General features: G+C 36.7%; 2 protein-coding genes across 4 annotated transcripts in view; both read left to right on the top strand.

Moving 5' to 3' along the window:
• Positions 1 to 6,466, top strand: part of LOC100715555 (mitochondrial adenyl nucleotide antiporter SLC25A24-like) — a 60,605-nt gene extending 54,139 nt beyond the window's left edge. For both annotated transcript variants that reach the window (XM_063255256.1, XM_063255245.1), the window contains 3 exons: positions 2,167 to 2,334; positions 3,920 to 4,070; positions 5,475 to 6,466. In XM_063255256.1, the coding sequence (XP_063111326.1) occupies positions 2,167 to 2,334; positions 3,920 to 4,070; positions 5,475 to 5,650 (495 nt within the window). In that variant the 3' untranslated portion in view covers positions 5,651 to 6,466. The remainder of the gene's footprint in view (positions 1 to 2,166; positions 2,335 to 3,919; positions 4,071 to 5,474) is intronic.
• A 13,980-nt stretch (positions 6,467 to 20,446) lies between these two features.
• The window catches only part of Slc25a24 (solute carrier family 25 member 24), a 48,229-nt gene continuing 44,962 nt past the window's right edge, over positions 20,447 to 23,713 (top strand). The window contains exon 1 of one of the 2 annotated variants that reach the window (XM_063255235.1): positions 20,447 to 20,704. In XM_063255235.1, coding sequence (XP_063111305.1) covers positions 20,522 to 20,704 — 183 coding nt within the window. In that variant the 5' untranslated portion in view covers positions 20,447 to 20,521. The remainder of the gene's footprint in view (positions 20,705 to 23,713) is intronic. The other variant, XM_063255226.1, reaches the window with a different exon arrangement.

The following is a 23,713-nucleotide window of genomic DNA, read 5'->3' as shown; positions in this document are numbered from 1 at the left end:
CTGCAATTCAAATACGCTCTTCCCTTCAAGTGAAAGGCTTCAGTTCATTTTTCTATTATCTTGTCTTTCTCAACAACATGGACTTCTTTGTTTCATCCTTGCAATCCTTAGCTCCTCTGGAGCCTGCTCTCTGACCAAATGTTTCAAATCACACTGCTGGATCTTTGCTCTTAATTTTAAACACTGATCTGGCCAAAAGCTCTCAACAGAAACCGTGCCACCACCCCAACAGTAGATTGCACTGAAAATTTTCTGTCACCCAGGTAATAACTCTAAACACAAGCAAAATGCAAACCAAGTTTCTTCCAAAGCTCAGTATGCTACCTGGGATCCAGCAGCTGATGTAGTCCTCCTTAGTAGAAGTCTTCTGAACGTCATCATAACTGGCAGCATTTCCAACAGTATTGTGATTTTTCAGGCTCCAATCAGAGTCTCCAATATAAAATTTGCAGCATATAGGGGCTGCCTCTTTGGCCAGTCTCTCAAAACCTTTCCAACTTAGTTTTCAAGGTTCTTAAGCCACATGGCCAGGCAACATCACAGCAATGACCTCACTCTCCTGGTACCAATTTAGTTGTGTTCGGGTTTGCAAGGGAAACAATTTAATATAAGACATATAATTTATAGGATTATTTTATAATAGTCACCAGAGAGTCAAATCCCCACCAAAAATGTGCAGGAATTCTGTCCATACACTAAAGACCCAAAGAATCCAGCTAACAGAGGTAGAGTATAGAGGAATGGAGCTAGACTCTGAGACATGATAAGTTCAGATTTGCATATATTTAATTTAGCCTTTGGTGAGACAACCAAGTTATGATTTTCAGTGGGCAGTTGCATATGTGTTACTGAGACTTCAGATTTCAATGTTTGTGTTTCATCTGCAGGAACTCAAAATATAAATAAAAAGCAAAATAAAAGATAGATAATTAGGCAATAGGGAGGTAGATCTTTTGCAAATGAGAGTGGAACCAAGAGATGAAGGGAGAAGAGCAAGAAGGGAAAGGGCATGAAAAAAAGGGGTTAAGATGCTTTGTGTACATGAAGAATATAAACATTAAGTACTGCAAATACATGCTAATAAAAACTACTGTGGAAAAAATTCTCCAAATAAAAATAGTAAAGAATTATTTGAAGCCATGGGTTTGCCTAAGGAAAATGTAGTGGGTTTTTTTTTTTATGTTGAGAAGACAACTTTTAAGAAAGATCTTAATTTAGAAAAAAGAGAAAAATTTGCCAGGGAAGCAGGCATAAAAGATTAACTTGGGTAAGAGGAAAGTGCATTGCCCTGGAGAGGATTGAGAATTTTAATAATGAGATTATCTGAACTGTCTGCTCCTTCTGAGAGGCCTGTGAAACCAAAGGGTTCCTACTGAGTGCAGAGGGGCAGCCTCATCATGTTACAGTTTCTCTCATCAAGACAGAAGTTACATGTTTTTCAGTGTTGGCTGTGTGGGAGAGCCATTTCTCCAAGCATGTGTAGAGCTCCCTTAAGTTAAATTACTAAAAATTAAGACTATAAGGAAGAGAGATTCTTATTAGGAGAATTTCACTGGGCTTGAGAACATTGAGCATTTAGAGCTAACTGGAGCCAACTCACGGTTTCTGGTATGTTACTATTTCATTAGCACAAATTGAGCCCAAATTATATTAAAATACAATTTACAAGCTGTAACAAAATAGTCCCAAGTTATACTTTTTAGCATATATAGATAGGTGCTTATTTTTCATATTGCCTCTTTCCTTTCATGTGACCTTTCATATACTTTCTTAAACTTGAGTTTTAGCTATGTTTACTTTGTAGAAATATTATCTCAAATTTGTTTCAGTACAACATGCCCTTATTGTACAGTAAAGGTGTTTGAGCAGATGTATCAATCAAAAACACAATAATTTTATTTCCTTGTTTGAATACTTATTAAAACTTCTGTAAGTAAGTTATAGTTATGGTTTATGGTGCTAGGGTTTGAACCCAAGGCCTCATGCATCTCAAGCAGGAACTCTACCAGTGAACTATGTGCCCAGCCCTCATTATAATTATGATTGCTTTATCTTTTTAATTTCTATAAAACTTGTAAATTTTATGATATAATAGTCCTCACTAGATTGCTGGATGATTTGGTTGAATCTAATCTATATACCTTTATTATGTTCTTTTACATGTAGGTAATAAAGACCAGACTCATTGTAGCCAAAAAGGGAGAGTATACTGGAGTAGTTGATTGTATCAGGAAGCTTCTGAAGCAAGGAGGTGTGAAAGTCTTTTTCAAAGGTTATGTTCCTAACCTGCTGGGCATCATACCTTACGCAGGCTTAGATCTTGCAGTTTATGAGGTGAGTTTACTCCAAAATATGATATTATGTGTTAGATTTAAAGATATGGTACAACAATGGTTTTGTATTCTAAAATATAAATGATCTTGCATGAAGCAGCTTCTGACCAAGAAGTGAAGTTGGTGCTTTAATTGGGCTTTTTGTTTTGTATGTTAGATATCTGATATTCTGATAATTTTTTTTAATTCTGTAAATTGGTTCTTGGTGATAATGATTATAGTCCTAAATTCTGATGTAATAGTAGTTATTAACTCTGAATGTATGTGTATAAGAATCACTGATGTGAAGGTTTTAAAAAATAGGATTCTTGGATTACATCCTGAAATATACTGGATTCTTAATTACTCCAGGAGAGGCCCAGGACTCAGATTAGAAAAGTCTAATATATGAGTGAGATTTAGAAAACTGAAATATTATTGTACAGCAGTGAAAATTAGAGTTGAAGAGAGGAATAATTAGGGGCTTGGGAGAGAGCCTACATGGAGATGGGGTAGAAATGCTGACGGTGAAGAACTCATCAGGCAGGATTCCAATGTACTTCATTTTGGGCCGGTCGTTTCATTCTTATTGATCATACATCTGTCTCAGGCAGACCATCTGAAGAATATTTATCATTTGGTCACAAGAGTCAGGTGCCAATGTGTAATTAAAATAATAGATTTATTCTTGATATGGAAATGAGTTTTCTTGAGATAGGCTTGCTAACATTTTTTTTGCAAGTAGTACTACTATTATATAAAAACAGCTAATTTATTTCATTTAGTAGTTTAACAAATGCAACTATATTTCAGTAAATATTTAAAATATTGAATATGATAGCACATATACCTTTTTGTTTCATGCTTTTGTAATACTACTAAAATTATTGCCACTGTTTATGTCTCTATAATTTTATTAATAGAGTTTAATATCTTTTTCATATCAGAGGGCATTACACATTTCTCTTTTTGTTGTTACATAACTATAAGTACATACTGAAGGAAGATGTCTTGAAATTTATGTTTTTAAAAGAATCATATTATATACTGGACAATTGTCCCTGAATATAACAGTAATGGTGCTTTAACTTTAATCCTATTATCCTTTCATAAATAAACAATTTTGAAATATTTAGTGATGTTTTATTTTAAATGTGTCCTATTTGTGAATAATTTTTCCAGTCACTTTTATTTAAGGATAAGCAAATTTGAAAAGATAATATTTGAAAGATAATATTTGAAAGTTGAGAAGGTGTGGATTTTTAAAATCCGAAGTAGATTGTGCTGTCCTCCTCTCTACAATATTTTGTTAAACACTCTAAGAACATCCAGAATTTTGCTGTAGTGTTTTGATTATCTTGAAAACCAAAATAAGCAAAATAAATAAATAAAGCCAAATAAGCAAGCAGAGGAAACAAAAACAAGCAATAAAGCACAATAAAACATACACAGAGACAGAAGTGTTTGAGAATTTGAAGCTCAGGTTATTTGCTTGGAAGCATCTATGTATCTAATCCTAATATGACAGCATGAATAGCACCCTGTACTAAACCTGCATTCTACTTAAAGTTGCATAATAGTTAATTTATTACTCTCCTCTCCATCAGCTTTTGAAGAATTATTGGCTAGAACATTATGCAGAAAACTCTGCAAATCCTGGGATAGCAATTTTGCTGGGCTGTAGTACATTGTCTCATACTTGTGGGCAGTTAGCAAGCTTCCCTCTGAATCTTATTAGAACTCGCATGCAGGCAGAAGGTGAGTTTTTTTTTTTTTAAAATGAAGTGATAATTAAGTTTAAAAGTATGTCTTAAGCATAATTAATGATTTTCCTATAATCAATAACCAAAAGTGAGTTTTGACTTTTTTTTGTCTTTTGGAGGCAGTGTTTCACTCTGCAGTTCAGACTGACTTTGAACTCACTTTGTAGCCCAGGTTGGCCTCAAACTTGCAGTGATCCTTCTGCCTCAGCCTCTTGCGTGCTGAAATTACAGTGTGTGCCACCACCCCTGGTGCAAATTCTGATTTAAAGCATGAAACTTGAATTTATTATTTTACTGATTAGAGCTTTTTGTGAATTACAGATTTTATTTCTTCTCTATAGTTCTATTTGGACTCTCCATATTTTCTTCAGTTACTAATTATCTGTTTAAGGAGTCCTTAATTTGTACCACGTAGAACTAAATAGAAGAGGTTTTGCCTTCTTTGAATTGAATCAACAATTACTTAACATGAATAGAGTTTTTCCTTGGTTCTGCTATCATTATCATAGTCCACATCAGGAACTTAATATACTTGTGGAATTGAACTTGATTATTTTGTATTTCAGTATATTTGGGGAGGAGATATTAAGTAGTAGAGAAGATATCTGGTTTCTTTTGTCCTCTCTGAGTAAAATGTTAGGGATTTAAATTTTAGGAAAATACCTTCAAGTCAGGTGTGGTGATACATGCCTATAATCCCAGCACTCTGGTGACTGAGGCAGGAGGATCGTGATGAGCTTGAGGCCAGCCTCAGATATGTAATGACTTCAAGACCAGCCTGAACTATGTAGCAAGATCCTGTCTCAAAAACAAATGGGGAAGGGGAAAAAAAAAGAAAATAGCTTCCTCACTTTGAAGAAGAGAAAAACCTCACATAATCCTTTTTTTTTTTATCTTCCTCAGAGAAGTATGTAGGAGTCATGTGCTAAGTGGTGTTCTTTTACATTTTCTTTCACCTTCTCTTTTTAATTATGCTTTCAAATTTAATTTATATTGCAATTAAAGTGGAGACGTTCTCCCATCACTCATCAATTATTCTTTCAAACTATAAATGTCATAACCAATTCTGAATGAGCCTTTGATATGTCTCATGAAAAACTTCTAAGTTGACCAGTAAAACTTTCTGCAATGATGGAAATATTTGCTGTATATACTGTCTCATACAGTAGTCATATGTAGCTATCAAATGGAGCTCAAGTGTTAGTTTAACTTTAATTAAATTTAAATAGCCATATATGTCTAGTAGCTATCATATTGAACAGTACAGGAGTGTTTTATATGTAGGGAGAAAGATACACTCTGAAGGAATTTCAATTTCTATAAATTCTCATTTTCACAGACTATTTTAGTATATAAATGTTAAATATTGAACTATACTGATTTTTTTTTAAATTTATAGCCCTGGTGGAAAAAGAAACGGTATCCATGAGTCAACTCATTCAAGAAATATACAACAAAGAAGGAAAAAGAGGATTTTTCAGGGGCATCACTCCTAACATCATAAAGGTGCTTCCTGCTGTAGGCATCGGCTGTGTGGTTTATGAAAAACTCAAACCATATTTTGGATTAACCTAGAAGTGAAACATCAAATTGTTATCATTGCCATAATCACTAAATTATAATTCCTAACGTATAAAGATTATCTTGTCCTAAAGGAAAGAAATATCAAGTAACTTTAAAAATATTGTCTCTTTATCTATTAGACAATATAGAAATTAAATAATAATTTTGGCAAAATTCTTAAGTAATTTTAAATCTTTAATATCTCTTTATATTTCCTGCTATTTTCTGTTGAATCCTAACTTAAAACTTGTTTTTGATTGGATTTGAATATACTGTAGAGTAACATTATAAAACATTTGGTTATAGTAGTTTGTTTTTTTAATACGGTATTTTTAAAACTTTTTTTTTTTTTTTGACACAAGGTCTCACTCTGTAGTTCAGGCTGACCTTGAACTCATGGCTATTCTCCTGCCTCAGCTTGTATAGGATTACAGGCATGTGCTACCATGTCCAGCTAAAAAATCTTTTTTAAAGCTGGATTTGAAAAGGTTTTAAATACTAAAAGAAAAATCAATGCTTTAAAAATTGATATTACAGTTAATCACTGGAGTTTATTTCATTTTAAGTGAAATGGAAAGCTAGTTTCCTACCTCCTTTTATCATGCTGTGATGCAATAGTGACAATTTAAAAAATTTTTTCTTGAAAATTTTATTTCTCAGTATAAACATTGTTCATATTGGCTCTTAATATTTTCAGTTTGTGTAAGGAAGTTGGCATTAAGAAAAAGTCAACATTAGACAATTTTCTTTTATCTTCTAGTTGAAACATTGGGAAAAAATTATTAAAATTAAATCCATTATTTCATATTTGTTAAAGCATGTCTTAAACTTTAAGGATTGGTTGAATTAATTCTTTGGCAAACTAAATAATTACTCCTAATATTTATTAAAAAAACCCCTCAATCTCTGTTGAAATTACTTTAAAGTGTGGTGCTACTGATAGACCCCCAAAGAAGAAATGCCATGCTAAACTAACTAGAATTCAGGTTTCGAATTTTTACTTTGCTGTTCTAAAAATTTGACTTTCTCAGTTTTCTTAAAATGATTAGTTTCTGAATGCTAAATTAACAAAAAATATAAGTCTAAGATAAAAATCACAATAGAAAATCACACATTTATTGTAGGACTTAATTCTTTTCATGAACCAAAATACTTGCAACTTTTCTCCAGTGTACATTGTTCCCTGGCATCAGTGTATCGAGGGAACCAATTAAGTAATGAGAAGATTAATGTGACATCAGAATAAAGACAGGAAAAAAATTTTTTGAGGAAATTTTTTACTCAAGACCATCCCAAGGTAAGAAGACTTGGAAACACTGTATATGAGAGATTGAGGCCTAAAATGGGATAGTGGAGAGAATTGTGAACTTGATCTAAACTAAGCCACAAAGTACCAGAAGAAAGAAAGGCAACTCTGTGAAGAATGTAATCTAAGAAATTTTTAAATTTTTTTTTATTTTAAAAAGGGTAAAACTAAACATAAAAAAACCAGAACAAAGCATATTAAGCAAAACAATGTAAGTGACACAGATTTCAAAGCAAGACAACAGGAGACCTACAGTGGCTACCACAATGTCTGTTGTTTTCTTCTAAATGGTGGTCTATATCTTCACATACAATGGCTTCATACAAAACAAAATAGTATAAAATTGATCAGAACAGAGTGATGAAGGCATTACAGGCCTTCAAAACCAGACAGTAGGAAAATTAACAATGGCTGCCATAATGTCTCTTGTTCTCTTCAAAATAGTTGTCCATACCTTCATGTATGTTGAAATAAAACAATGCAAAACAGACTAAAACCACTCTAAACAAAGAATAGAAGCACTTCTGGATTGCACACCATGACAATATGGAATCAGCAGTGGACATCATAATGTCTGTTTTTCTTCAAAGTAGCTATTCATTTCATCACACATAATATAATCGATTCTTGTAAACTGTTTAGGAGAAGTTCATAAGCCTCTACGTGTATACCTGTCCTTTTTTCAATAGAAGGAAAAACCAAACCAAACCAAACCAAACCAACCAAACCAAACAGATTAATAGAAAAATAAGAAGCATAAAAGACAAATAAATAACAATAAAGAGCCCAAAGCAGTGACGATATAGGCTTTCAAAACACGGTGGTAGGAATGGAATTAAGGTTGATATTTTACATAGTGATCTTCAAAAGTTCCTCAGGTCTTCAGACACAAACATGCAAAATTGTTTCAATCCTATGAATATTAACTGCTTTGTTCTACAAAATTATAGAATTTATAGCACAATCATCTTAGCTATCCTGTATTTATACAAATTTAGATTTTTCCAATCATTTTCCCCCTTCCTTTTCCCTGATATAATATTTTCTCCCCTTTGAACAGATTCTTACCCTTTCACTATATTTATTGAGGATTTTGTATCTTATGTACTCTTAGCATTTCTTACACTAGGGAGACAATACAATATTTAGTCATGTGATTTATTTCACTTAGGAGTATGGTCTCAAGTTGCATCTATTTACTTATAAATATCTCAATGTGACCATTCTTTATAGCTGAGTAGTACTCCATTGTATGAAAATATCACATCTTTTTTGTTTTAATTTTATTTAAGGAGAAAAAGAAAAAAGATGGAAAAGGGTACAAGTTATACAGAATTTCAGAAAAATAGTAGGAAATCACTAGTTAATAGATTACATATTGTCATCTTAGAAATCATTGTTCAAGTTACAAAATTAAAGCATATAAAGTGGACTTTTAAACAGTGAGACTGCAAACAGTTCTGTTCAGTGATCCAACAAAACTCAGTAATATGGCTATCTATCTAAGACATTTAAATATACATGCAGTTACATCCTTTAGAGCACTTTCTTTTCCTCTCCTTTGTACAATGACAATTACACATTTTGGGTTTTGTTACTCCCACAGTTCTTACTAGTTTTTTTTGAAGAGAGTAAAACCAAATGTGACATAACAAAACAGAGTCAGTCAAATAAAAAAGATGGGCATAATACATAATGTAAAACAAAATACAAGGTGATCAACAATGGTTACATACTGCCTCTTGCTATCTTAAAAAGAATTGCCTATACCATCAGTTATAATAAAATTGAACAAAACAGTAAAGAACAAAACCAATAAAACCAAAATACTGGAGACATTACAGGACTTCATAAGAAGATAATAGTCAACCAGAATGGGCATCATAATGAATCTTATTGTCTTCACAGTTGTTGCCTATACTTTCGAACTTGGTACTATCAAGCAAAACAGAATAGAGGAAAATCAGTCAAAAGATAGTGAGAGCAATACAGGATTTCAAATCAAGTTAATAGGAAATCAAAGTGGGTTACTATAATATATCCTGCTATTTTAAATTTATTTTTCCCTTAATTAAAAAGATAAAAAAGTAAATAATAAAAAAGGAGGTTGAGATAAAAGAGAGCATAACAACAAAACAGCGCAGGTCAAAACATAACCATTTAAGCAAAATAGTGTTTCACCACAAGATATCCTGACATAAAAGTAGTTACCACAGTGTCTCTTTCCTTGAAATCTTTGAGTATAACTTCTTATACTCTACCATCAAACATATCAAGACAATGTAAAACCATTCAAGAGAATGACAGTATTACAGGAGAATATCACATCTTTTTTATCCCATTCCTCAGTTGATGGGCAAGTATATTATTTCCAGGATCTGGCTATTACAAATTGTGCTGCTGTAAACATGGGTGCACATATATCACTGTGATATGATGTTTTCAGTTCTTCTGGGAATATGCACAGAAGTGGAATAGCTAGGTAAAATGGGACTTTCAATCCCAGCTTTTTGAGGAACCTCCAGACTGACCTCTACAGTGGTTGCAACCCATCTATGCTCCCAACAGTGTAGAAGAGTTCCTTTTCCTCCACAGCCTCTCCAGCATTTGTTGTTGGTTGTTTTCTTTATCCTGGCCATTCTTTCTGGAGTGAGAAGGAATCTCAGTGTGGTTTTAATTTGCATTTCTTTAATGTTCAATGATACTGAAAATTTTTTCATGTATTTATTTGCCATTTATATTTCTTTTTCTGAGAACTATGTATTCATCTGAGATACCCATTTTTGGATTGGGTTTTTGAATTTCGGGGGTGTGATTTTTTAAATTCTTTATATATTCTAGACAGAAGTCCTCTAGCTGAGGGATAATTGACTACGATGTTTTCAAAATTCATTGGTTTCCTTTTTACTCTGTTGGAGATTTCTTTTGACATGCAAAAACTTTTTAATAAGGTGAGATACCCGTTATTGATTATGGGAGGTATTTCCCATGTAGTTTGATTTTTGTTCATGAATTCTCTACCTACTCCTATTTCTTCAAGATTTCTACCTATTTGTCTTCCAACAGATTTAGTGTTTCTGTTTTAATATTTAGACTTTGATTCATTTTGACTTTAGCTTAATACATAGTAATAGGCATAGGTCTAGTTTTAGTTTTCAGTATAGGGAGTTCTTTTATAGCTTCCCAGAGTTGTTTCTTTACTTCAGTTGCTATCAGTTCAGAAGTTGCAGGTGTATGACTTATGTTTTGTTCTATGTCCACATCTCCTAGGCTTGCTTGGGATGCGCTGGAGGTTTAAGGTGGCATTTTGCTCTTTTGTTTTGTCATTTTCTGTATTACCTTAGGGAAGCTGAAGGCAAGTGTCAGTTGTTTCTTGGGTTGAGAATATCTATCCCTATTGTAGGGAGTTTCCCCAGTTGAGTGGAGGACCTTAGACAGACCTTACCAGATGGCTCCAGACACTTGAGGTCACCGGGCAGGACCTTACCAGTCTTAGAGTGAGGCACCAAAGCTTCCCCGTGGGCTGGAGAGCACTGCATGCACTTTCAGCTTGCCAGGCCAAAGGTAGGTAGCTGAAGTCAGCTGAAGAGTCCTTGGGCAGGGGCTGGATAGGCCCAGACACACTCCCAGGGCATCCTCTGGTTATGCGGGAGGCTGGACGGGGTCTTACCATCCTGTGAGCAATGCCCCAAAGCTTCCCCATGAGCTGCAGAGCACCGTGCACACTTTCAGCTTGCCAGGCAGAATGTCGGCAGTCCAGGAGTCCAGATCTAAGAAATTTTGATGATGGTGACAGTTGTGATGGTCAAATTTTAGAGATATTCCAATGTATTGAAATAGCTTAGGCAGCGATGTGAAAATGGGAAGTTTATGGAACTTTAGGGAATCTGCAAGTAGCCTGGTCACTTTTGAATGTATATGTATAGGATGATATAGTAAAATATGATAAGTTCTTGCTATATTTTGGATATGCTTGGTTTCTCAGGGCTTTGTGGGTTGGCATTTTAGTGTCTAGAGTGGTGATATTGAGAAGTAGCTGATTCTTTGGGAGGTGAGGCCTACTAGAGGAATTAGATCACTGAGGGTGCTGCTTTCAGAAGGGGTCAATGCTGGTCTCATAGAGCAAGATCTCCCCAAAGCAAGTTCTTATAAAAAATGAGCTAGAAGAGCCCTCTCTATTCTCTGGCTTTCTGTCTAGCCATGCAGTCTCTTCTCCATGTACTCTGACATCATTATGCTATCTGTCATAATGCACCAACCTGCGGACCAACAGATGGGATCACTCGATCTTTTAACCTTCAAAACTGTGAACTAAATTGACTCTTTTCTTTATAATTATAAAGTATCCAGACTCAGATATTTTGATGTAGAAATGGAAATAAATAGTATCATGACACAGACTTTGAACTGTACATAATAATGACCTGCTGTTGTATAAGAAAACAAATTTGCAACAGGATAGAGCAATTGAAAGAGGAAATAGCAGAGCTGGGGAAATGAATTAGTATGTTACCATGATAGATTTAGTTATAAAATGATAGCTGTAAGTAAAAACTTCTCTTTAGGGTGGGCAGACCTCTAGGTTTTTTTATTATTGTACAGAAGTCAAGTCCAATTTGTCTTTTTTAGAATTAGAAAGTTAAATTTTATTTTATCAAGTACTTATTATCTGCCAGGCAGTCTTTTAATGCACCTTGAAAGATGCTCTTGCTTAATTCTAATAGTCATACTAGAAGGTTGAGATAGCCTTGATTTTCAAACAAGGAAATTAAATTTAAATGGGTAAGTGCTTTGAAGAGGTTTCTCAGTGCTTTCTTCCTCACAGAGGATTGTGCTCATCCTTCACCTTGAGGGCCTTCCTTTCAGGAAAAGGCCTAGTTTCAGCCATGGTGTTGGCTGGCTTGAGTATTTTTACAAAAATTCTTAAAGTGATGATTTAATGTACTGTCATTAGAGTACAGCCTCTCAGTTCTCCTAGATTGAGTCTAAATCTAACTGATACTCTTCCTGCTCTTTTAAACTGAGAATAATTAAGGTATAACCTTTTGTAAAATGCTTATAAAGGGGCTTGTGATAGAGGTCAGTTGTACGGTGCGTGCTTTGTGTGTGTGAGACCCTGGGTTTGAGTCTCAACACAGAAAAAGCAATTACAATTTGTCACTGAAACTTGAGATTTGGAATGAATCATGAAGACATGCCAGAAATCCTGTCTAAAAGCCACATAAAGCAATAAATAGACAATACTACAAGGTCTGCATTGCGAGCAGTTTAATTTCACACAAAGACACCCTTCAGCCTGCTTTTCAGATATCATTAGAACTTAATGATCAGCCTTCTCTCGAGTTACCTCGAGGCTTGTGCTGTGCATTGATGAGATTCTGTCTTATGTTCCTGGAGGGTTAGTAGCATGTTAAAGATTATTATATAGGTAAAATATATTACAGAGTAGATTATGGAAATGAGATTACAGAAAGATCACAGAAAAGAGTAAGATTAACCAAAGATAAAGAATGACTATATTAGTTAGTTTCCCATTAACTTTCTACCCGTAGAACTGAATTTGAATTATTAACTATATGGACTAGGATAAATTACTTATTCTTTGAGTTTGTCTACATTGTAAAATGGTAGTGATATATTTTATATAAATTGAGAGAAAAAGTGAAACAATGTAATGATTCAGATCATGTATATAATATACAAAGGTGATCCTTCCCTAGTATTCTGTTATCTAGCAAGGAAGGAACCAGGCATTACCTGGCCTGCATAGAGGCAAATCTGAGGTCTGAACTTTATGACTACTTAGCCAACACATTAGTCAAGCCTAGCATTTTTGTTTTTCACTTCCTTCAAAAATTTTCCAACTTTTGGCCTAGAATATGGATATAGGAACTCTCTACCAAGTAGTTATATGCAAAAAAATGATATTGTTTCTATGTTTTTTTCTTCTGTGTGGTAGACAGTAATCAATGAGAATGGTGAAACTAAAAATGTCTCAAAGACTGAGGGAAATAAGTGTTATTGTTTTATGAATTGATTTACCATTACTTAAGTTTTAATCCAAATTTAATGAACCTGTTTTACTATAACTTCATTTTATGGTAAACTAAAAGGTATAGATAGTTGTAATTTAATGAGGCTATACAAGGTTTTTTGCATATGCTATCTCATTTAATTCTCTCAATTCTCTCTAAAATATGTCATCACCATTTTACAACTCAGAGAATAAGTAATTTATCCAAATCCATACAGTGGACAATTCAAATTCAGTTCACTGGTGGAGACTTAATGCTGTTTTCACAGTAGTACAAGTCTTGAATGACCATCTCATCCTTAGAACAATACTACATTGAGAGAGAATGAGGTTAGACAACTTATTTTTTTCCTATTTCATCCAAGAAAGTTTTAAAATTTATACCAATTTTAGAGTCTAGTAAAGACCGGTTTTTGAAGGTTGACTTTGAGGATGAGTAATGTTGTGGATTAGATTATAATGGTGAAAGTCTAAACTCAGCAAAATGACATGCAAGAAAGAAAAGAACAAAAATTCAGTTCAATTTTTAAAATGAGTGATAAGAACTTTAAAATAAGAAATGTTTGCTGTTAATTTCTCTCTGCACAGTGTAACTATTAAAATGAATGTTAGGGGAGTGACTTTATTGATGTTATTTCTAATTGTATGACCTAGGTTTCTTATAGTTATAGGATGCTTTAGGTATGATTAAGTTGTTCACTGTCTCCCTGAATCAGATTATATGCTCCATAAGAACAGAGACTTTACTTGATTTTCTTTGCTGCTGTCTCTTCTAGATGGAGATCTGTGTTTGGCTAATATCAGTACTCAATATGTAATAATTGAGTGAACAAAATTTATAGGCAGAAATATTTACTTATGTCTACTTTATATTTTGGTTGACAACAGAAGAGTTTCTTACAGAACCTCTTGTTATTAGTTATATGTGAGTATTAAGGAAATTCATTTTAATCATTCATGAGCAAAAGAATATTCCTGAAGGTATTATACACAGAGTTTCTGAAACTGATGCTGACTTACTATGTGATCCTCTCAGTCTGTCTTGGTTACTTTTCCCTTATTGCTTGGCCAAAATAGCTGACACCCCAAATGAAGGAAGGAAGGGTTTATTTAGCTTAAAGTGTGTGGAGGTTTCAGTCCATAATCAGCTGGCTCCAGAGCAGAGTGGCACATGACAGAGGGCAACAGTTCATAATGGTGGAAAACAGCAATCACCGAGAGCGAAAGGGGAGGAGCACAGAGAGAAGACTCTGTCTCTTATATTGTATGTAGGCCACACCCACTTGTATGTAGCACTCACACCCGTAATCCCAGCATTGGACCATGAGTCATTCACAAACTCTAGAAGCCTGCCTCCATGACTGCATGAAGCTTTTGGGGGGACATCTAGACATTGCAGCACAAACTAAAGATGAATCATGGACTCTGTTGCAGCATACTCTTTCCTTTTTCCTAATGGGATTTTAGAGTTAGAGATGAACCATTGATATCCTTTACTTTTGCAGCCCTCTTTATGCCAGCTTCCTTAATAAATCTTAACCTTCCCTCCATGATGCTAGTAGTATCACAGAAAGCATCAGAATGGAAAGAAAGCAGGGAGGAAAGTTATCTGCTGGACCTTCATTCCTGGCCATTAAGCTGGGCAACAATAACTGGTGTTCATTCTGTCCATCACCACTTGGACTACTTTTTACTGTATCACACTGTTGATATATTAAAATAAAGTGCCATGTTGATGTATTAAATAAAGTGCTGTGTTTTTGTTTTGATCAAACAGTATTACTTAGTTTGCTACTGAAAGGGAAAATTTATCACAGGGAATCTCCAGACGTTATCATCTGAGGAAGGTGCAGGAGCTTTGTCAATATAACAAGTCAATTTACAAAAAGTTACAAGCACAATTCAAAGAAGACCATATGTGCTCACTTGAAGGTTCCATTCAAGTTTTACCTACTGTCCAAATAATATTCTTTGGATACTATACTTGTCATGTTGATTTAGTGTCCTTCATTTAAAATAGTTCCCAATCATTCCTTGACCTTCATAATCTTTGCATATTTTAAAGTCACAGGTTAGGGGGCTGGGGATTTAGCTCAGTGGCATGAGCGCCTGCCTTGCAAGCAGGCAGTTGTGAATTCGATCCCTGGTATGGATAAAAATGAAAAAGAAAAAAAAAAAAAAGAAAGTCACAGGTTAGGTCTTCTGCAGAGTATTCTCAGTTTTGTTATATCTTATGCTTCCTCGTGATTAGATTCAGATTATGAATTTTGTTGTGGACTGTCACAGAAGTGATGCTATAATCTTGCTTCATATCATCAGGTGTTCCATGATCTTGGTATGTCCTGTCACTGGTGGCATTAACTTTGGAAACTTGAGTAAGATTATATTTTCTAGGTATAAATTTGTTTATTTGCCATTTGTAATATATGTTTTGTCAGTATAGTTTGAAACAAGACAACCTTAACCTATTTTGGAATAAATATTAATATTTCTTGCCTGAATTAATTACTGTTACCATGAGTCACATTTTGTTTTTAATCAGTCCATCAACATTTATTAGTTGGCATTCTCTTTCAGGGAGTAATTTTCTCACCTCATTTGTATGTACATATGTATGGACTGATGGATTCCTGCTTTACTTAATGGGACAAAATACGTGAAAACAACCTATTTTTGATGCCCAAATTTTCATAGACTTTACCAGTAAAAGCCCCTTTAGGCTGACCAAGTCCTTTAAATATATCCCCATTTTCTGAGCACTTACTTTCCAATAAAGCAACATATTCTATATTTAGCTGTACCTTTGCTGCTTCTGCCTTAGAGTCAACTATTTCTTCAAAATCCTCTAGTCCCTGTTAGAGAAAGGTATCTAGAAAGAAAAATTGACCCTCAATGTCCTTAATAGTACATGGATTTACTCCTTATAGGTCCTGTTAGTAGACTGACCTGGAAAATTATGTAAGAGTATACACACTGTATTTATACACCTTTATATTTTTGTGTCTGAAAATATTTGCAAGCTTAAACTCATACCTGTATCGCCAGTAGTCACAATGCAACGGTTAATTGTAATGTAACCCTTTTGGTATTTGTAACTCATTTTTCTGTCAGCAAGAAGCCTAGTTCTCATTATCCTTAGTATTTTTATGTGCTTCATTTCTTTTGTGTAACTAATCTCCAACCCCATGAATGACCACTGCCCTGCGCAGCCACCTTCCTTCCTTGAGCTTTGGCTTCTACTGAGCAGTTTTCCTCAGTCAGCCAGTTTAGTGGCTTTTAACTGGTGAATCAAGAATAGAAGAATGAAGAAGGTAAAGGGTGAGAAAAGAATGGAGAGAAGAAAAAAAGAGTAAAGAAAAAAGAAAGGGAAGAATGATATTTATATAAATTATCAGTATATATTTTTTTATTTTTACTAGGACTTGTTTGTTGTACATAATGATTACATTACTTATGGGGAACTGGTACATGTACACAACACATCTTAATTCTTTTTTTCATTCCCTTCTCTTCTCTTCCACCTATCTTTTCCATCTCTTGAAGTCCTTTTTATTTGGAAAAGATCATTCTACCTACATCTTACTATATATCTTTTGTTTTGCTCTTTATATTTTGGGTTTCCCATAAAGAGGTAACCATGCAATATTTAAGCTGTGTCTGATTTATTTCACTTAAAATTATGGTTTTAAGGTGGATCTACTTTTCTATGACTTGAAGTTATTATTCATTATGGTTTATTGTGTATAAACATCATATTTTCCTATCCATTCATCTATTGATGGGCATACAAGCTCCTTCCAATATTTAGCTATTATAAGTTGTGCTGCCTTAAAAATGGGTTTGTGTATATCACTGTAATATATCTTTAAAATTCAGGAAAATATCTAGAAGGGGAATAGCTGGGTCAAATGGTGTTTCTACTTTTAGTTTTTTGAGGAATCTTGATACTGATTTCCATAGCGATTGTACTAGTTTATATTCCCACCAACAATTTAGAAGGGTTTCTTTTTCCCATTCAGCCTTATCAGCAATTGTTATTTGATTTCCTAATGAGTCACTTTTTCTAGAGTAAGATGGAATTTCAGTGTTGTTTTAATTTGCATTTTGCTAGTGGCCAGCACTGTAGAACCTTTTTTTATGTATTTATTGGTCCTAATAGTTTCAACATTGCTGAAAGGCCAAGCCCAAATTTGGGCTTTAAGGCACTCTGGGATTTAAGGCACTCTGTGAGCTGCAAGCCCTGTAAAAATCAAAAGAAAGTTACACAATGCCAACAGACAAAAGTAAAGGGCAAACCTTCCTACTCCAAAAAGAAGGAATGCAGGAATACATAGAGTAAGACTAGAGTGAGATCAAAACCAGCAGGGCAGACATGAATTCCTGTAGTTTTGTGTCCAGCAGCTGAGGCAATATGTGGAGAGAGATGAACTCTAAAGGGTTTGGGCAACCTCATTCCTACAGCATTGCAAGTGGTTGTAGATCTCATGGTTTCTCTCTTGAGCTGGCTTTGCTCACTTTGTGGCTTTTCTCAGATGTTCCATGCTCCTGGGTTTTTCCTGGAAAAACTGAAAAGTTTAAAATAACTCACCTAAACCCTTTGTTCTTGATTCTCAAGGAAGCTGGCTAACAGTACCCATGCCACAGCTTCAGTGCTGGGCTGCCTTGAAATTTTTCTAGCAGGTTAGTCTGCCACTCTTTTTTTTTTTTTCCTTTTTCGTTTTTATTGGTACCAGGGATTGAACTCACGACTGCCTGCTTGCAAGGCAGGCGCTTATGCCGCTGAGCTAAATCTCCAGCCCCATAGTCTGCCACTCTTAATCTCAGACTCCCATAGAGTCTCAGGACCTAAGCAAAATGCAGACAAATTTTCTGCCAAAGTATAGCACACATGACCCAGAGCCAGACTGCCAATGGAAAATTCCTAGGATTGGTCTTTAACATCTGCACTTCCGTCAGGATTTTGATCTTCTGAGCTCTGAGCAGAATCCCTTATCAAAGTGTATTCACAGCATCCTAAGGCTGCTTTTCCATCATACATCTCCAGATCTTTTCTGTGGTTTTTGCAAACTATTTCTAAAAGTTTCTGGGTCACTTGGCCAGGTAGCATCACAACAGCCTCACTCTTGGTACCAAAATCTATTTTAGTCACTTTCTTCATCACTGGGTCACACTGCACAATACCTGCAAAATAAAGGAGGAAAGGTTTATTTTGGCTCACAGTTTGTAGTAGTTTCAGTCCATAGTTAATTGACTCCATGGTGGGATGGCATGGCAGAGGAAAGGTGCTCATATATAGTGGCAAGAAAGCAGAGAAGAGTGGGGGGGGGGCCTGGAAGAGCTTTCCATATTAGAGAAACCATGTGATATTTATCTTCTGTGTCTGACTTATTTCATTTAAAAAGATTCAACTAAAAAGCAAGCAACTGAAATGAATATAGATGTTCAAAAGCAGCACAAATGACCCGTAAGTACATGAAAAAAAATGTTCAGCATCTTTGGTCATTAAAGAAATGCAAAGCAAAATAACACTGAGAATTCATCTTTATTAAGAATAGTGATCATGAAGGACACAGTTGTGGAAGGAAAAAGAAATATTTTTCCATTGTTGGTGGATCTGTAAACTAGGACAACTACTATGGAAATCAGTATAAAAGTTCACCAAGATTTTAAAAATCAGATTTATTGAGATACTATATGTAGAGTACACCTGTCATAGCCAAGATTGTAAGTTTCTGATACAGTCGTTGTCCCCTACTCCGGATAGGACAGTTCTGTCACCCCTTACAGCTTTTAAGCGCTCCTTTGTAATCTATCCCTCTTGGGCTCCCATGCCCTAGCAACTACTGATCTGTTTTCTATCCTTACAGTTTTGGCTCCTCTAGAACATTGCACAGTGCATTTGAATGTTTCAGTATTTCATTCCTTTTAATTATTGTATGACTGCAAAACGCTTCTTATAAACTCAGCTCTTCTAATACATTTTGGTTGTTTCTGGGTTTGGCGAGCAGCTTTTCCTAAATACATAGTAGGGGGTTAAAAGAAGTTTTCAAGGACAGATAAAGAAGTTTTGAAGTTTGAAGGGTGTTCCAAAGGAAGGGGCAAATCCTTAACAAAGATTGGAAGTTGGGAGTAATATAAGCAGATACATTGGTTTCATCATGATTTCACTAAAACAGGCTGTCCCTCCCTAACTGTAAACCCTACATATATATACACATTATGTCTTTTCTTTTTTTTTTTCTTTTATTTCTTTGGTACTATGAATCGAACTCAAGACCTTGCACTTGCTAGGCAGGTCCTGTGTGCTGAGCTATATCCCCGGGCCCACATTATGTCATATAAAACCCTGTGAGAGTAGGTAAATTCAGGATCTGCATTCCTAGCTTTGTTGGAACTGTTTAGTGATTTAGAATACTTCTCTAATCTATAAATTCATTGATATCTTTGCTTCTACAGACAAGAGGAACATAGTATTTGTACTAAAGTGATCACAATTTACTAGATTGTTGCTTTAAAGACCTTTCACACACAATATGTAGTTTTGTTGTGAGGCAGTTATTCATATTTTAATTTTGTGGATGAGCAGCTACATAGCTGCCGGATTAGAGCCCCGGTGTTTGGTCTGTAGATAAAGTGTTCACTCCTCCCCTCTCATACTGGAAACTGAACCAAGGCCTCTAGGCATTCTAGGCCTGCGATGGGCCAGCTGTAGCACTGAGCTCCATCCCCAGCCCAGTGCCTCTTCCAACAGCGCATGCTTCACGGAAGGAAATTCTGACTCACCGGGTAATCAGTCAGAACCACCCATAGGGAGGGGCCTGAGACTTTTCTTAAACCCAGCTGTGGGCTGGAGCGACAGGGGTTTATCACGGAGATCACATCACCATACTGTTTGCTAAAGCAGACCCCCCCCCCTTTTTTTTGCAAAAGCCTCCTGCTCCTTTTAAATCGCAGAGATGTTTTACCATCTAACTCTTTACCTTAAGCAGATTTCTACCTTAGGTGTACAACTAACCACTTCCGCCTCTTTTTCGCTAATACAAAACTCCAGGGATGTATAATTTCTGGCATTGCACGAACAAGTTCGAGGTCCTGCGAGACCGGCGGAGCGGGAGTCCGGGGTGCGCGCGGGGAGAACCACTCTGGCGGTTCGCCCAGGCTGCAGTCGCAGGGTCGTAGGAGGAGTGACCGGCAGTTTAGGCACTCTCCGGTGCCCAAGCCGCTGACCCTGCAGCTGAGGCCCCCCTCTTTCTGGGGACTTGCTCCCCCCTAGAAGATGCGGGATGGAGCAGAGCTCTTCCCTCGGAACCCGGGTCCTCCGCACAGCCACCCGTTTCCTGCCGGAGCCTGCCCTGCCCGCCGCCGGGCACCGCCACCCCGCCCCAGCAGAGCTGGCGGCCACTCCCCAAGGGCCGGCCCCGCGGCCTCGCGCTGCGCAGCGGCTCGGAAGCCGCAGCCCCGACCTGGGCCCCGCCCCACCACCCCGCCCGGCCCGGCCTCTGCGGCGCGGCCCACTTCCTCGGTGGCCGCGGGCTGCGGGAACATGCTGCGCTGGCTGCGGGGCTCCGCGCTGCCCCGGGCCGCCTGCCAGGATGCGGAGCCGCCCACGCGCTACGAGAGCCTCTTCCGGGCCCTGGACCGCAACGGGGACGGCGTGGTGGACATCGGCGAGCTGCAGCAGGGGCTCCAAAGCCTGGGCATCCCGCTGGGCCAGGACGCCGAGGAGGTGGGTCGCTGCGGGGCGCGGTGGGCGCGGGCACCCGGAGCCCCAGACGCAGGAGCCAGGCGCCGAGATGGCCGCCCGCGCCAGGGGTCCAGCTGGACTGGATCCGAGAGGCTGCGGGTGCTTTTCCACTTCAAATTAGTGTTGAGAAAGTTGTGGCCGGTGGCCCTGTTAAAATTTGAAACCCTTTTTGTGCCTCGGCAAACATTTTAACATTTTTTTAGCTGTCAGATTTCAGTGCGTTCCAAGTTCTGTAGATGATACTTTGTATCTCTTAGTTCTGTAGACCATACTTTGTATCTCTTTGAAGTTGCTTTGTTTCACAGCTCAAGTTGTTTACTGTTTCAAAACTATTTGAAAATCAGTAGTTCATGTTGAGAAGTGGCGACATTTCACTATTTAAGACATTCTTGGCCGAGCTTGCTAGCGCATGCCTGTAATGCCAGCACTGGGGAGGCTGAGGCAGGAAGATCGCAGCGTGTTTGAGATCAACGTGGGCTTCGTAAAGGGGTTCAAGGTCAGCCTGAAGTACGTAGTGAGACCCTATTGTGAAACGAACAACCATAAAAAACCTAAACGAAGAAAGAAGACATTCTTAAATTGATGACCAGCATACACAAGTTGATCTGAAAGGTTGACCTGTTGCTGAGTAATTTTTAAGGTTGACCTGCTGCTGAGTAATTTTTCTCTGAGTCATTTTAATTGTATCCCATATCATTCCCCTTAGCTGGGTGGGGATACAATAGTATTTGGATCGCCTCCAGCACTACCAAAGTGCAAGAGGACAGCTGTGGCATTCTCTGCTCAGAGGGAAAGTGGATTGCGTTACTGTGAGGGCAAGCAACTGCTCTGTACTTGCATATTGAAACTCCACTGACAATATATTTAGTATTATAGGCCTATTCAGTTTCCTGTTTTTAAGTCAGACTTTGCCCATTATCTCTAATTTCTGTTTATTTCCTTCCACTTTGAGTTTACCCATTTGGTCTTTTTCTAATTTTTTGAATCGAATACATAAATTGTTAATTTGAAGATATAATATCCTTTAATAATTTCTTTAGCACATCTCTCAAGTATTTGGGGGGAATTACTTAATTTTGTTATTTAATTCCAGATGTTTTCTAATTTACAATATAATTTCATCTTTGACTCATAAAACATTTAAGAGTGGGCTTTTAAATTCCATGATACATATTTCGAATATATTTTAAAAATATGAATAAAATACACAAAGTTCTGGTACAGTTTTTAAGAAAAAGGAGTTAGCTAGTAAAACTAGGAATTTAAAAAGTCTTAGTTAACCAAGATTCATAAGTTATATAAAATTGCATGTAAACACATAAAACACGATGACATTTCTTACTGTAATATAGGCATATATAGGTATATGTGGGTAATATAGGTAATATAGTTATATATATATATATAAGTATATGTTTGTACTATATGTAAATTCCTTCATTTCTTTGTGTTTGTACAAAATATATTTTATTTATACATGTAATGTCACTCCATGTGCTCATGGCTAGGCATTATTTATCATTTCCAGGATTCTTTTTTAAACTGGCATACTCTTCTGTAAAAGATTAGTGATGGTTATTTTTGGATGGAATAAGAGTTAGAATTACTTTTCTACTTTTTTCTTTACATCTTTTGTATTGTTTCAATTTAGAAAAAATGCATGCACTTTTTTTTATGGCTAGAGAGAATGTAATTGTTATTTTGAATAAGGACCACCGGTAGGAGCTGCAGTGGGTCAAAGTTCCCAAGGTGTGGCGGGGTGGGTTGTCCTCCAGCTCTGCTTCCTTCCTTCCTTCTGCAGCCAGGTTTTATGGAGGCTGAGCTGAGCTGCTTAACATCCTTGCCACCATTGAGAGGACATGTGTGAGAAAGATTTGCTTCTTACAGAGCTTCAAGAAAGAACTCCTTTGCGGTTCTTGGTCTCTCTTACTAAGGGAAGGCATTAGGAAGAGCTACAGTCTCTGTTGCTTCAGTTGGTCACAACTGGTGCTCATTTCCTTTCTTGACTACTGTCAGTCCCCTTCACTCTAAGCTATAATCTCTGTGAGTCTCTCTGTCTTCATTCCTGAGGGGTCTGAGCTTCCCAGGCTGATATTGCTGCATGTGCTCATTCCTAGGCGTGGCCAAGGGAGAAAAGGGAGAATCAGGCTGCACCCCTGTGGATCTCTTCAGTTCCATCTGTATCACTTTGTCTCCATTGTGTAAAAGCTACACTGCCTCCTACTAATTGTGTCAGTTTACATCTACCGAGATAATGACTTCTCTTGAATCGTGACACCATGTTCTTGAACTTCCCAGACTTCAGAATCACAAGTCAAACTTTCTCTTTACAAATTACTAGGTCTTAGCTATTTTGTTATAATCACAGAGAATGGACATGTGGACTTTGTGATATGACCAATGACTTCCTTGGCTATGTACCAGCTTCTACCTCTTATTTATTGTGAACTGGACAGGCTGTGTACCTGGTGCAGGAATCCGGACATATTCACTTTCTTTTCATACAAAAGAAGAGAATCTTCACTGTGAACATTTGTTTTCACTTTTTTAAAGCCACTAATAGATTTTAGTATAATGTAACAGCTGTGTGGTTTCATGTTAGATATACATATTCAACTTATCTTTTCAGTTCATCAGGTTCCAGATTTTTCCTCCTCAAACTAAGTTGTTTGTCAAACTTTCATAGGGACCACTCTTACAGTGTTTTCTGTAGAATCACAGATGGTATAGGACCTTGAACTGAGAAACCTACTGTAGTGGGCTATTTATACTCGTCATCTGTGATGCAAACTCTTGGTGTAATGGTATTCCGTGGTGGGATTTTGGTAGGTGATTAGATCAGAGGATAGATTATAAGACCACAGAGAGCTCCCTCATCTCTCTCACTAAGTGAAGACAGTGAGAAGAACCAGAAAATGAGCCCTCAACAAAACTGAATCTGATAATTTCTTGATGTAGGACTTCAGCTTTGAGAACTGTAACAAATAATGT

This window comes from Cavia porcellus, unplaced genomic scaffold (genome assembly GCF_034190915.1).
Source record: "Cavia porcellus strain 051 isolate PalLab524CR breed Dunkin Hartley unplaced genomic scaffold, mCavPor4.1 scaffold_1, whole genome shotgun sequence".
NCBI lineage: Eukaryota > Metazoa > Chordata > Mammalia > Rodentia > Caviidae > Cavia > Cavia porcellus.
Note: the sequence above shows the minus strand (reverse complement) of the source record. Positions and strands in the feature narration are given on the sequence as shown.